The sequence below is a fragment of the Trachymyrmex septentrionalis genome, unplaced genomic scaffold, assembly GCF_001594115.1.
Source record: "Trachymyrmex septentrionalis isolate Tsep2-gDNA-1 unplaced genomic scaffold, Tsep1.0 scaffold59, whole genome shotgun sequence".
Taxonomy (NCBI): Eukaryota; Metazoa; Arthropoda; class Insecta; order Hymenoptera; family Formicidae; genus Trachymyrmex; species Trachymyrmex septentrionalis.
This window is the reverse complement of record NW_017305767.1, coordinates 393542-407753: the sequence shown is the minus strand read 5'-3', so window position 1 is coordinate 407753 and position 14212 is coordinate 393542. Positions and strand designations below refer to the sequence as shown.

The following is a 14212-nucleotide window of genomic DNA, read 5'->3' as shown; positions in this document are numbered from 1 at the left end:
CGTAGCGAACTTTATAGTAATCGAAAAAAGTTAAAAAGTTACTTAATTTTTTTTCGATTTTAGTATAAAGTCCATTGTCACCACCTTCTAATTTTGCGTCTATTTTAATTCTGTAAAAGAATTTTTTATTCCGTGCAGTTAATTCAGAGATTTTTATACTATTGTAATATCAATAACTTGGTCACTCCAGCATTTCCTTAAGCAGTTAGATTTTCGTCAAATGCGAACGTGCATCTAAAAATATCACGCAGGCTGGAAAATTGCTTGCATGCTATATTATATTACATAAATTGATCGCAATCAAAAATTTATAAAGATACGCCAGTGTAACAAAAAATTTCACGTACGTGTGTATTTTTATTTATCTAACAATAAGTAAGCAACATAAATGTCGTATTTTTTAACGGAACCAATTTTAAAATCTCTCTGATGGCCTTTGTATAAAACTATAAAATATTATTTTTCAAGAAAAGTCTGACTGAAAACTATTAAAACGAAGAATGATCGTTGTAGTTGGATTACACAAGCAAGTTGCAAACAGGTTTAATCAAATACGCTTAGGCAGTAAAACGGTTTATTATTATATCTCCGACATTGCGAATCGCACATAACAAAGACGTTGGCACATTAATTACGCTCGTTTTAATGTAAAACACGCGCGTTGTATTGTTTTGTTCATTCTGGAATGCGCCCGTTGAAATACGCTCGTTAAACGATTCGGTGATGCCGTAAATTTCCAATTGCTATGCATAACCGCGCGATACATTCGAGAAACAGAACGTATTAAAAATTATAGAATAACATCTCTATAATCTCTTATGTTGTAGATTATTCCAAATTAGGAGAAATAATATGAATAAAACTGATTTAGAAAACTACAAACATATAAAAGAATGTAATATTATCAATAATATAAACACTATTATTTAAACTACATAATTTATAAAAAAAAAACTGTAAGAATTTTTTTTCGCATTTGTACAATTCGTTTTTAGCTGACTTTGTAAATACAAATAAGCCATAAATACATAAATTGTAAGTTTTTATTCCTTTAATTATTTAAACAAATCAGTTTTTGTCATTATTAATAAAATGTAATAATTAGTTTCCGACAAATAAGAGGATGTTATTTAACATCATCCGCTTTAAGTGCTGATGAAGCGGTATTTCATGTAGCATCGAAATTTCGCCGCGGCAGAGAATCTCATTCTTTTTCGGATTTACAATAAGAGGCACAAAATAATCAGATTGGGGTGGCTTGTTATAGAAAAATATCTGTTACGCATACTGTACGTGCTTCGGGTACAACTTGGGAACGGGAATCCTTCGGGAATTTGGCTGAATGAAAAGACCACTGCTGAAAAGGTGGGTGGACCCGAATGGATCGAATCTCGGTGAGGAATTGAATTACATTTCGTTAGAACCGGCATAGTAAAAGGAAGATAATAGCCGACGGTAAAATAGTACATTAAGTGTAGCTGATATTAGGGATGGTCTGTTTGCAAATTATAGGCGTATCATCCCAATTTCTCGTGCGTCTATTTGTATTTTATATTTCATGTTGATCAACTCGACAAGAGTATTCTAAAAAAAAAAGTAATTTTTCTTTATGGTTAATTTTTATCGAGTTTTATTTTGTATTCCCCTTCCCCTTATATAACAAAATTAATAAAGATGCAAAATACATAAATAAAAAATATGAAAAAATAACGAAATGATATTAATGAATAAAATTTGAACGGTTTTATCATTTAATTTTACACTGAAATGAGTAGCGACTAATCGTGATAATATTTTAAACTGAAATAGCGTTGTTTAATTATATAATTTGTATAAATCTTGAAGTAATAATAATAATAATAATAATAATAATAATACAAATGAATGAATTATAAAAGTAGAAAGTTATTGAAAAATAGAGTAGCATAATAAAAATATTTTTCTATTTGTAACTTAATTAATTGCAATTTTTGTCAACCACGAGACAGTTAACGAGGGTCGAGGATGGTCGAGGTTTTCTCACAATCGACTGTAATTCGAGTTCGATCGCCTATGAGAACCACCAGAGAGAACCCGCCTTTTAAACGGCCTGCACGTTCTCCCTTTCATCTTCACGAGTCTTTCCTTGCTAGATATTGCGCTTTTTTGTAGACCCAGCCAGAAAACGCGATGCTGCGGGCGATATCAGGCTATTTTTATGTCGCCAGATGATCATAAGGCGAACGGAAAAACGCTCGCGAAAAACAACAGTTATGCGAGCAATAAGTCGACAATGTGCTTCGTGTGTGTGATTTACACACAGTTCATTAAATTGCTCATTTTGTTCAGAGAAAGTAAACAAAATTTTCTACATATTTATAATTTAAAATTATCACATATATGCGCGATAAATATTTGTTACAATAATTAAGATTCATATTACATTGCAATCAAAACAGAGCAGAATAAACATTTTATTTTGTAAACTTTTTAGTTTTCTATTTCCCTTTTATTCTACTTCTCCAGCTTCTATTCAATGCGAAGATATAAAAGCAGAATAGAAATAAAAGAAAATAAAATTTGCCTTTGTGCGTGTGTACGCAAGTCCATAAAATAGAACACAATCAATTACTGACATCAAAATTGATCGATCAGATAAAACAACGGCAACTTAAATTTAACTTACTTAAGCGATCGAGAATTGAAATTTATTACGGACGATTCGGCCAGAAGTAGTACCGCTTTAATTTTAATTTCCTGTACGCACGCGTGCGAGAAGATTAAATCGTCAGTAAAGGATACATCATGCGTGAAAGGATTGATGCACTGGGTTAAACAAAGGTCGGGTGTATCGAAGCAACCCTACAGGATAGTGGGATAAGTGATCGACGCATGTACACGGATTATCTTGTCGTGTGGATCAGTTATGGTATTTCTGATGGACTTACCATTGATCACGTGTACGTTGACACTTGCTCCCTCCGCCACGGTAGGAACGCAACTGTAGTTTCCGGAGTCAGAGAGCTTCGCATGCGTGATCCTCAATCTGCCGCACAAAAGGTAATACAGTTTATCGCTACGTTGTAAAACGCGTAAATTACAATGCATATTTGATGATTTATGTAATTATCATTTATATTAAATCGGCCATGGTAAATGCAATATAGAGTAAAACCACTAGTTGTGGATCATTCTTTAAAGAAAATTCATTTTTTTATCTAGAACAATATCAAATAATTAATAAAATATTTAATAGTCATGATGGATCATAAAGATTATGGATAATTTTATTCCATTTCATTACCGTTTTATATATTTTAATTTGAATTAAACAAAGTAATGACAATTATCCACAATTAGACCCCATGTACTGATCGCGCACCAAATGCTTTATCCTTTTTGATGGCGTTACTACATCTCGCAAGAATGTGAAAATAATTTGCCCATGCATATCGTAATATATACAGGATGTCTCACAACTACCAAATTTCTTCTTAAGAACGTATTCTTGAGGTAATTTTGAGACGAAAATCCTAATACAAAAATGTCGAGATTATAATAGTTTTTGTATTATAATTGATTAAAGATAGTGTTCGAAACCTATTATAGTCTCGATATTTTCGTATTAGGATTTTTTAATTAGAATGTTTAAAAGAATCCAGAAATAATAATAGAGGCTCTAAAAGTAAAATTTTTTTACTTATATAAGCATTTAAAGTTAGCTTATAATTCAAAAAATTATTGTAACCTCGACATTTTTGTATTAAAATTTTCGTCTCAAAATTATCTCAAAAATATGTCCTTAAGTGAAAATAGTTCGATAGTTGTGAGATACCCTGTATAACAAAATTATAATTGATGATCCACATCTAGTTCTAGAATCTAATTGTGAATAATGATTCAAATTTAACATATTCAAGTTTATTTAAAATTAGTGACAAATAAAAATCAATGATAATTTAAAAAAATTGATGAAAATTAAACGTTTAGCAATATAAAAACAGTTAAATTACGAATAGTAACACCTTTTACATATATAGACATGTATATTATTTTATAATCTATTTTGATACTTAAAACAAATAAATCTTTTCGGGATAGCATTTGTAAGATTCGACAAATGTTTAAACATTTTTTATAATAAGTTACTATTAATTTTTACAATAAAACTATTGTTATAACATAATGATTAAGCAACATCTGCGGACATATTTAATCTCAACTGAGTATAACGTTGATTTTTTTTTCAATGAAATCGTATGCTTTACTTCCTACTATAAAAGGCAATTCTTATGATATTACACTTTGAATAAATTTTTAAAGATACATACGTTAGTTAATTTCTCAAATTTAATTAGTTAATGACATCAATAAAATGTGTGTCACTAATAAATTAAATTCAATTGACATTTGAATGTGATAAAACAAATGCTAAAGAATCTTGTGAGATATACCATTTAATAAAAAATATTGTAATTATTTAAATATAAAAAGTGATCCGGTATTTGTGCTTGATCTACATCTAGTAGTTTTATCCTAAATGTAAAATTAAAAAATTTCTCTAAAGACTGCGCTGTTTTTACAGTGTGAAAAATGCCGCTTTTGAAGAAAACAACATTTAGTGTCATAAGAGAAATACTACGAAGCCTTACCGTTTTTATACACACTATATACGAATGAATTTGCATTTTATTGTATTAATAATGGATGTTGAGCATTTAGGTAACTAAGTAAAGATTTTTTATTTCATTTTTCTTTTACTGAACAGTTTATCTGCGCATATCGGCTTCATTAAAACTGTGACTTCAATTAAAATTAGAGAGCATTAATTTTAACCAAAAAGGATAAGATACGACGAAAGAAGTGACGTATACGGAGCCAGAAAATTACTACTTGGTCGTTAGGGATGCCATGTATGGAACTAGCTCTTTGAAGCTTACTTTGTGAAGGATTTTCTTTCGTCTCGCTTCGTATGTTATAAAAGAAAAGTCATTTTCCAAAAGATAAAAATATATAAAATTTTTTAGAAAATAATAAATATAAAATACAAACATAAAATTGATTGCAAATATAAACATTTTCATATATAAATTCGATAAATATATACCATTCCGCCATTTTTAATAGCGGAATGATATATATTTTTATAAAATGATATACATTTAATAGAATTAAATGTATTTCTAGAGAAATTAATGTGCATAATTATACTATAAAACTATTACACTTTCTTCATTTCGTAATCTACTGTATCATGAAATCATTTTACGTTAATATAGAATATTTAAAAGCATTTATAAAATTTTCATCAAGATCGTAATCGCGTTGTGTATATGTTCTACATAACTGTTTTGATATCACGTACGTTAGCGGCATATAGTTTCAGAGTAGTATAAAGTACAGGATCATTTAAAATAACTATTAATACACAACTAACAATAAACTAGCGTTAATTTAGTAATAATTAACCACGACATTAATAGCGATAGCGATCCAATTACCTATTCTCTCTGTACAGTGCATCGTACATATATTTTTGCCAAAGGTATCTCTGATATGCACGTAAATTTCATAATTTGCACGATCTCTAAATATGCTTTAGAGATATTTTTATATTATTAATGAACTGCGCAATATAAAAGACGTTTTTAGTATGCAATTTAAATATACAAAAATTGCATATTTTAAAAACATACTTATTATACATGATTACTAAACAATAATTGATAAACAAAATAATAAAAAGATAAGAATTCTAATCACTTACTTAGCTGAAATTTATAATTTTATAAAAATGAAAATACTATATCTGCAAAATCGATTATATAAATAATGATTATTAAATAATAATTATTTAATTTTAAAACATCACATTACGAAAATAACTGACTGCAGTATAATAGAGGAAAGTCGCCGATACTGACATAGATCTCCTAAAACGACATCCTCTTATTTTTCAGAAACTAACTATTGCACTTTATTAATGCAAATAAAATCGTGATCAGTTTAGTTAATTAAAAAAGTACAAACTCATAATTCGTATATTTGTAGTTTATTTTTATACCAAATCAGCTAAAAACGAATTCTACGAATGCAAAAATAAAATTCTTACGATATTTTTTTGCAAGTTGCGTAGTTTAAATAATAGCGACTATATTATTGATAATATTATGTCGTTTTAAATGCTTGTAGTTTCCTAATCAGTTTTATTTATATTATTTTTTCTCTTAGTTTTTTCATAATATTATTTTAAATTTAATTTAATTAATTTTAAATTTTAAATTTAAAATTGAGGTGCAGCGTAACCCGCCACACTTGTCTGTAAAACAGACTGTAAGCTTAACTTAATCTTTATAATGTTACTTTATAGTGACAAATAGCTCTACTGAGCTGAAGGCAATCGTGCATATATGGAAAAACTCTTGAAAAATTATCGCGTTATATATTTGCATCTTGCAGAACAGCATAAAGTAAATATGCATATAATTCAATAATGTTTTGTAACGAAGTAAAAAGATTCTAGAAAATCTTATATACATTCACTTGTAGGTACTTCATACAGATAATTCCTGTAAAAGAAAAAGAATAAGAATACGTAGCATTACTGCCTACTGTGTCAGTTATGTAGCCCATTTTGTCATTTTTGTTTATCTTACGAAAAAAATTAATTATTGCAAAATTGCATACAGTATTATAAAAACTGCTTATACTATCTGATAGAAGACACTTTTCAATTTGTCCTTATGAATTTAAAGTTTTCTTAACCTTTTTTTTTTGTTTAAGAAAAATAAAGTGATTTGTCGATATCGACGATTTTCCTCCATATCCATTTATAACTTTCATAAAAATAACCATATGATAAAACACTTTCCTATCAATCAAAATGCTGCTAAGGAGCATAATTAAACAAATTTATGTGCCTCTGGTAATGAAAAAGATATAAACAATGGAAAAGCATTGGAAAAGTATTGGAAAGAGAAGCTGGATATCTAAAGACATTTAAAAGTTATTCAACATATTATAGAATCATAATAATTCCTATCATCTTATCGGAAAATTTCGTAATTATAAATTTTGTATTTCACTACTTTGTCGTAAGTGTCTTCAGATATAAATTTTATATAGCTATGTATCGTAATAGTCGTCAATTTCTTTCACTAGAAGGTTTACGTTGCGTTCGACCAAACTTCAATCAACTCGTTCAACGGTAATAATCGAGCAAGTTGGAGAGAGCAGAGAATTTTTTTCATTCTTTTTCCATTTTGTTTGTTAGACTCGTTACTGTTATGTAACAAATTAGATTGATCGGGCCAATAGAAATTGGAACGAGCTCGAATTCTCGTGGTGTATCGCGTGGCGGAAGGCTTTTGCGAGTGCGATGAGAACGCAATTCCTCAAATATGAATATGGAATATCGATTTGAACGCTCGATACGTAACACTCGAAAAAAGAGTCTGGTAATAACTATGAAATGTTAAGTAAAATAATTTCAATCAAATATTTGATTGATATAACCAAAAATAATTTTACTCTCCTAAATATTTAATATCAAACGAGTGATGGCGTTATGTTTGGTAACACCTATTAAATATTTAAAAAAGTAAAATTATTTTTGATTATATTAATCAAACATTTGGGCAGAATTATTTTATTCATTTCATAGCTAGCCAGATTCTTTTTTTCAGTGTACAGAAAGAAAATCGCAGCCAAACTCGACGCGGAGACATTAATAAACTGTACGGTTGCGTTGCACTAATCGCGAGTGGGATAAACATGTAATTACACGCGCGAGCGATAAAGTCGCGGAAAGCAAAAGTTAATCAACAGTCAGCTAATTTAACGGCAAACTAGCTGGAAAACCGGTCCGAATATGATTCCAAATGATTCTATCAAGAGGGAATTCTCTCGCGATTCTTTGTTAATCGAATAAAAAAATTACTCAAAAGTTTTCACATTTTTATCGTTTCTAGTTCAATAATTATCTTTGTTAAATTTTCAATTTAAACATACCGGGGAAGAAAGAATTGTGGAGATTTAACTTAACGCGTCTTTCTCAATGAACGCGAGAGAGAAGAGGTAGATGTAAAAGTTTGAGAAAAGTTTTAATTAATATCATCAGTATACAAATTGTCGATTACAAATATTAATAATTATCATCTTCCATTAATTATTCTCATTAGCGTATTTCTAATATTCACGTGCTGTTTATAATTATCGTTTTTAGATAAGAAGCGACACATAGTTTTGCCAGGTACGTAAGATAACAGGGATATCCGTTACACGATATATAACGTCACGTGAAGAAGCGCGTCGTTCCCGATAGATTATCGATTACTCATTTACTTCCCGTATTTCAGTAGCTAGCTTCATCGAGCAATGTAATGCATCGCACTCGTGGGACCAATAACCACCGCTTAAGGTTACAGTAACGCTATTCCACGTGCGGTTACCGCAATTCCGTGAACTGGATGTACCACGAAATAATTATTACGATGCCAGTATGACGATGAGTCATAACGGTGGACTCAATGCAGTTCGAGAGTAATGAAAATGTATAGCAACGCTGGATTAAGCTCTTCGACAGAGAATCGCCATCTTCATGGTAGAAGGAAAGATAATCTCGATACGACGGAATAAAACGTTATCCGGTTAACACGTTAATATTATCGAGAGCACCAACGATTTATGCGCGTGTATGGAAATTCAGGATTAAAACCAGTGCCAGGATTGAAAATCAGGTTCGTAGATTAACTCCTCGCGTTAATTTGAATATCTCTTTATGAATGTGAATAATGTATTTATTCTGGAAATATTCTGGGAATATTATTGCCGGATAATATAATGTTCATATAAACTCTTCATGCATTTCATTCTATTCGGAAATTTAAATTTGACATGAATTAAAAAGGAATGCGAATTTATAGAGAAGTTTTATTCATTTAAAAAAATTTAAAAGAAGACTGCAGATATTTCCTTTTACGTTTAACTTTATTTGCCGAATGTCGATTACAGTTAAATTCGAACATTTCTTCAACTGTACTGTGAAAAATTGTTTACATAATAAATGTTTTTCGAAACCTTATATAATTTTAAATTAAGTAATTTTATTCCTCGTATACTTTGACCTCCAAAATGAAAAAAAAAAAATCGTTCAATTATGTTAATTTTAAACAAACATACGTATATCAATTTAAAGTAAGTACAGAATAAATCAGTTAAAGGAATTTTGGAGCAAATACCATTAGATTAGGATTAGACGTATCTAATTTTAACAAACATATCGCGTATGAAAATGTAAGTACCACCAATCATGTTACATCAACGACACTATCATTATGGGAACGTTTCGCTGTACTTTCGGACAGTCCCATCGAATTTACTGAAAGCGGACGTTTGCATGACGGAAGTTGCCGACAGCTGCGCGACAATTAATTCGCTTCTTGAGCTGCGGCCCCGTAAATTTGCCCGCGCGATGTGTAACGGCATCGTCGTGACAATCGTCAATCACGTCCAAAAACGGACGCGCGACGTCGCGCGGCGGACACAACGGCGACGATGGTGATGGCGGCGCAATATTCGGACCGACACAAGCGACCTGGCTGAACAGCCAGGTCGCCCGAAATGCGGGGCATGTCCGATGCGTCTTCACGGTGCGCGGGCCACGTGACAAAAGACCCTGTTGTCTCGGATCCGCCCGGGACAATTAGAATAATCAGATGTCATGTGACGCCACAGCGTCGCGATGTCTACCCTCTCCTCATTTCTATCAAGTAATTTCAATAGAATACTTTAATCTTGAATTCTGAGTAGAGAAATGAGATATGAGCATTAATTACACGAGTGGCTGTTTTTTCGTATTTCCAAACATTTTTTAATATATGCAGTTCATACATACTTGTATTTTTAAATGCAGTTTTTTGTATGTCTATATACGTAAAGAACGGTTTTGCTAAAGTATCTGAAGATTTATGCCTAAATTCTAAGCAGAATCGTAAGGATTGTAACATATTCTTGTAAGAATTTTTATGTGGTTATACTTTTATACAATATTTTTATAGACAGTTTCTTACTAGCCAAAATTTACAAGAAATCGTAGATATTTATGAATAATTGTACGTCTTACGATGTATACGTATAAAATTATAATAGATCAGTCATAAGTTCTTATAACTTTTACGAGAACAGGTTACGGATCTTACGATCCTACTTAGAATTGACCCATTAATTATAGATACAGATTTGAAAATAATTTTGTTGAACTAAATAATTAGGTATGTAGGTTGTTCAAACTGATTAAAATGTCAAAACTTTACTGCTTTATTGCAGCATTGCTCATCATGCTTGAGTTTCTTTTATAATTATTTTAATTTATTTTAATTATTTCCCAACAAAAATTATTTTCACACAATTATTATTTTCAGATCTGTAACTGCGTATATTTTTTTAGATCAGCGAAATCATTCTTTCCGTGTAAATTTAACAATCTTGAAATACTTTTTTTACGTTCAAAAGTAGGAAAAACAGTAGAAAGAGATGATTCTTTATGCAAAATATTTAAATCTTATTTTAAATATTAACTATTAAATTGTAAATATTACATTTTAAATGAGCGCGAGCGTGGCAGACAGCGCAATGGTCTATCATGTCAGATAAGTTCCAGGTTCGATCCTGGTAGGAACCAAAATATTTACGCTCATGTCGTCTGAAAAGGTCGGCAACTTGCCGAGAGTATCCTTGCCCACAGAAACACCAGTCGAAAAATTCACCATTTGGAACCAGCATTAAAATTGTAGGTCCCACACGTTTGTGGCAATTGAATAATCAGCGCGCGCATCATAAGTATATATAAGAGAGATGTAACACAGATCAGAGGCTTAACATAAAAAGGAGGAAGAAAAAAGAAGAAGTTTTAAATATTAAATTTCGTCGCTAAATATTAAATATCTACAATACATTGCTATTTTATGCTAAATAATTATATGACATTAGTAATACCTATTAATGTTTTAAAAATTACAAGAAGATGGATTTACAGCAGTATTGAATTAACATTCATATTATATACAGCGCATAAACGAATTGTACATTTTAATGGATGGAATAAAGTTTCTGTCATCATTGTTACCAACGAATGCTTTGACGGTATACGTATCGCATATTTTTAAGGTAGTTACAGTCCCGTGAAGCCACGGGTATCTCGAAATAAATTAATTTGAGCGTGGGATCAGTTTTTCAAAGAGCCACGACGACGTGTAGGACCGGCGGGACAACCACCCCAGCCCGCCATTATTTCTCATTATTTCCCCTGGGCGCGGGAGGGGATAAGCGGAAGACCATTTATTTATTTCGCCGGCAGCTCGAAAAAGATATGGTTACAGCGGGTGCGATGAAATATTATACACGCGACGCTTCGATGAAAAGGATTGTCGAGAAAAAAAAACTGCTTTGACGAGGAACGACTGAAACCAATCGCGCTTGACGAATATTGACCGCGCCTGATGAAGGCGCAAGAAAAAAAGTAGCTGAATGCGATTGATATTACATTTTAATACTTCATGACGTTTTCCAACTGTTCGTCGGTCAAGCTTATTTTAACGCGAGCTTATTGTAAGCGTGTTATCGCGTTGCGAGTCCTTGGCTGAACAATTTTACAAAATTGCGAACGTGCATATCGTTCAGGGCGTAACACCCGCCTGGTCGCGTTGTAGAATCCAGCTTTTAAAACGCGCCAGTGGTGCTGTGACAAAAATTGAAATATTTAAACTGCGTTAAAATATGACGGCCGCAAATATATGGCGCGCGTGATCCTTATTTTTTATTTATTCGATGTATCCGCCTGACTGGAGCCGGTGTAAAAAATTAAATAGCACTCCGTATAACAATATCACACGGGTGCGCACGTTTATGAGAGTTTCCTCTGTGCGGAAGTGACGACACTGAAATGTGCGACAAGCATGACGAGCTTTTTTTTCTATTTTGTTCATAGCGTGCAAACAAGTTACGAGTTAACTAAGTTTTTGATATTTAAAATAGAAATAATTGTATACGCTGTCGCGAGAGAGATATACAATCGTATACGAGGTTTACTTATGAAACGATTAATCATATCGAACAAATTTTTGTCCGCTTTTTTTTCTGTAGTACAGCATAAATTTTATTGTATACACTCTAAATTTCTTGCAGTGAAATCTCACTCTTCAAGAGAGTGAAAATGCCTTGAAAGAAAGTGAGAATATTTTACTTCTTGAAAAAAAGATCTTCATTCTTTTTAGATTAAAATCTCACTTTTTTTGGAGTGAGATTTCACTCTTTTGAAGTGAAAATTCACTTTAAAAAGAGTAAAAACTGTCTCTTTTTCAAGAAGTGAAATATTTTCACTTTTTCTTTTAAGAATGGTTGCATTTTCACTCTCTTGGAGTAAGATTTTACTGTAAGAAATTTAGAGTGTAATTATTGTTAAAAATGACAGATTTCAAATCAAGTTAAGTATAATAATTCTTTAGAAAGTTAATCATTCATTCTTACTTCGACGTGAGGGCGTCACTCCATTCCGTCTCGACGGTTATACGAGGCTCCGTTTCGATGTCGTTTTCTGATGGCGATGATGTCACCACCGCCTGACTTCCTCGATACCAAGCTACCGTTCCCAGATCGTGGGGACCTTGCGACATGAGACACGTCAACGTCAAAAGACTTCCGGTCTTCACGTAGATGTCAGCCTGGCCGAGTATTCTGGCTCGCGCTTCTGCAACAGAAAGCAATTTTGAGTTCAACAATGACATCGTAGTTCTAAGAGTATCATGTAACTTAAAATATCGATTAAAGATTCGCTCAAGAAGACTCAAGGTAGTTTAAGGACATCTTTGCACGTATGTATCTGTGTATACGCGCTTGATAAAATATCGCCGCACCTGCTTCTCTTCAGGAAAAATACGCGATTGTCCATCACGAGAGATTTTGCGATCACGAAGTGCAAATGTAATTTTACAGGCTATGGCGAGACACAAACACATAAAACAGCAGCGTGCGGGGAAAAATAAATCGGCGAGAGACAGTTTTAATCATCGGACGTTCGTTTACGCGAGTTTACACGTGTTGCGTCGAACTGCTCGATAAAGCTATATCACGATGTAATAAAAGGTGCGTGATTAAGTTGAAAAAAATTGATGACGAACCACAGATATGGCGTTATTGCTGGTGCAACGGTGTCCGATTAAAAGCATCGATAATTGATAAAACACGACCAATTATTTACAAGCGGTTTTATAATAGTTGCATTAAAAGAATATTTATTACATATTAGAAATATTCATAAGAATACAATGTACATTCCGTATATTTATAACCGCAAAATAAATAGTAGTTATTTTTTTGTGAGCAAGCTTTAATAACTTGACAGTATCTTAGCAGTATCTTCCGTAATTTCCTGTGATATTTTAGCATCGTGAAATTGCATATTATTTAATTCTTTACGTAGTTGGCAAATTTGTGTTAAACTTAACACATTTTATGTGTCTCAAGCGGTCCATTCAAATTTTTGTGTTACTTTTTGATACAAAAACAAAATGAAAATGTCAGAAAATAATATAAATATCATGTAAACAAATTAATATAAAAATATGACACTGACACAATTTGTAGCAAACTATGGAAGCATATTTTTTCCAGTAAAATTAATATTTATAGTATGTTAAATTAATATGTGTATTTTATTCATTTATCTCAGAATTTATGTTTCAAAATATATTATTTTTATGTCATTCAATCACTTAGCTAAATTATATAATATTATATTGACGCTAAGAAATATTGAATACCAATTTAACACAAAATTTTAACAAGGACTTGATCGGTTTTGACACAAATATAAAATGTTTTTTTGCTATAAATTTTTATATTTATTATAAATTATACATTTTTTAATTTATAATAAATTACTTTTAATAGTAAATATCGATTTGCGATCGCATCGATGCATCATCTGCATAAAGAGACGCTCTAAAAAACGTCGACGGTGCACCCCGATGATGTTCGATCGATAAGTCACACAGCACACCTTTCATCCGGAGAATTCTCCTCGTCACGGTTAGCCGTTCGGATTTTATATCACATTGCGATGACCGGGCGCATTCTTGCGGAGCTGTCATTCCGAGTCATAGAACCATGTCTCGATTCTATCGCAAGAGGTAAAATGGATGTGTCGAATTTGAAAAAGATGCGTAGCTTGGCCTTG

General features: G+C 31.8%; 1 protein-coding gene across 1 annotated transcript in view; it reads right to left on the bottom strand.

Moving 5' to 3' along the window:
- Positions 1 to 14212, bottom strand: part of LOC108752198 (lachesin) — a 393798-nt gene that overhangs the window by 41453 nt on the left and 338133 nt on the right. Inside the window, exons 4-5 of the mRNA XM_018492871.1 lie at positions 12505 to 12724; positions 2928 to 3025 (exon numbers count right to left, since the gene is read on the bottom strand). Coding sequence (XP_018348373.1) covers positions 2928 to 3025; positions 12505 to 12724 — 318 coding nt within the window. The remainder of the gene's footprint in view (positions 1 to 2927; positions 3026 to 12504; positions 12725 to 14212) is intronic.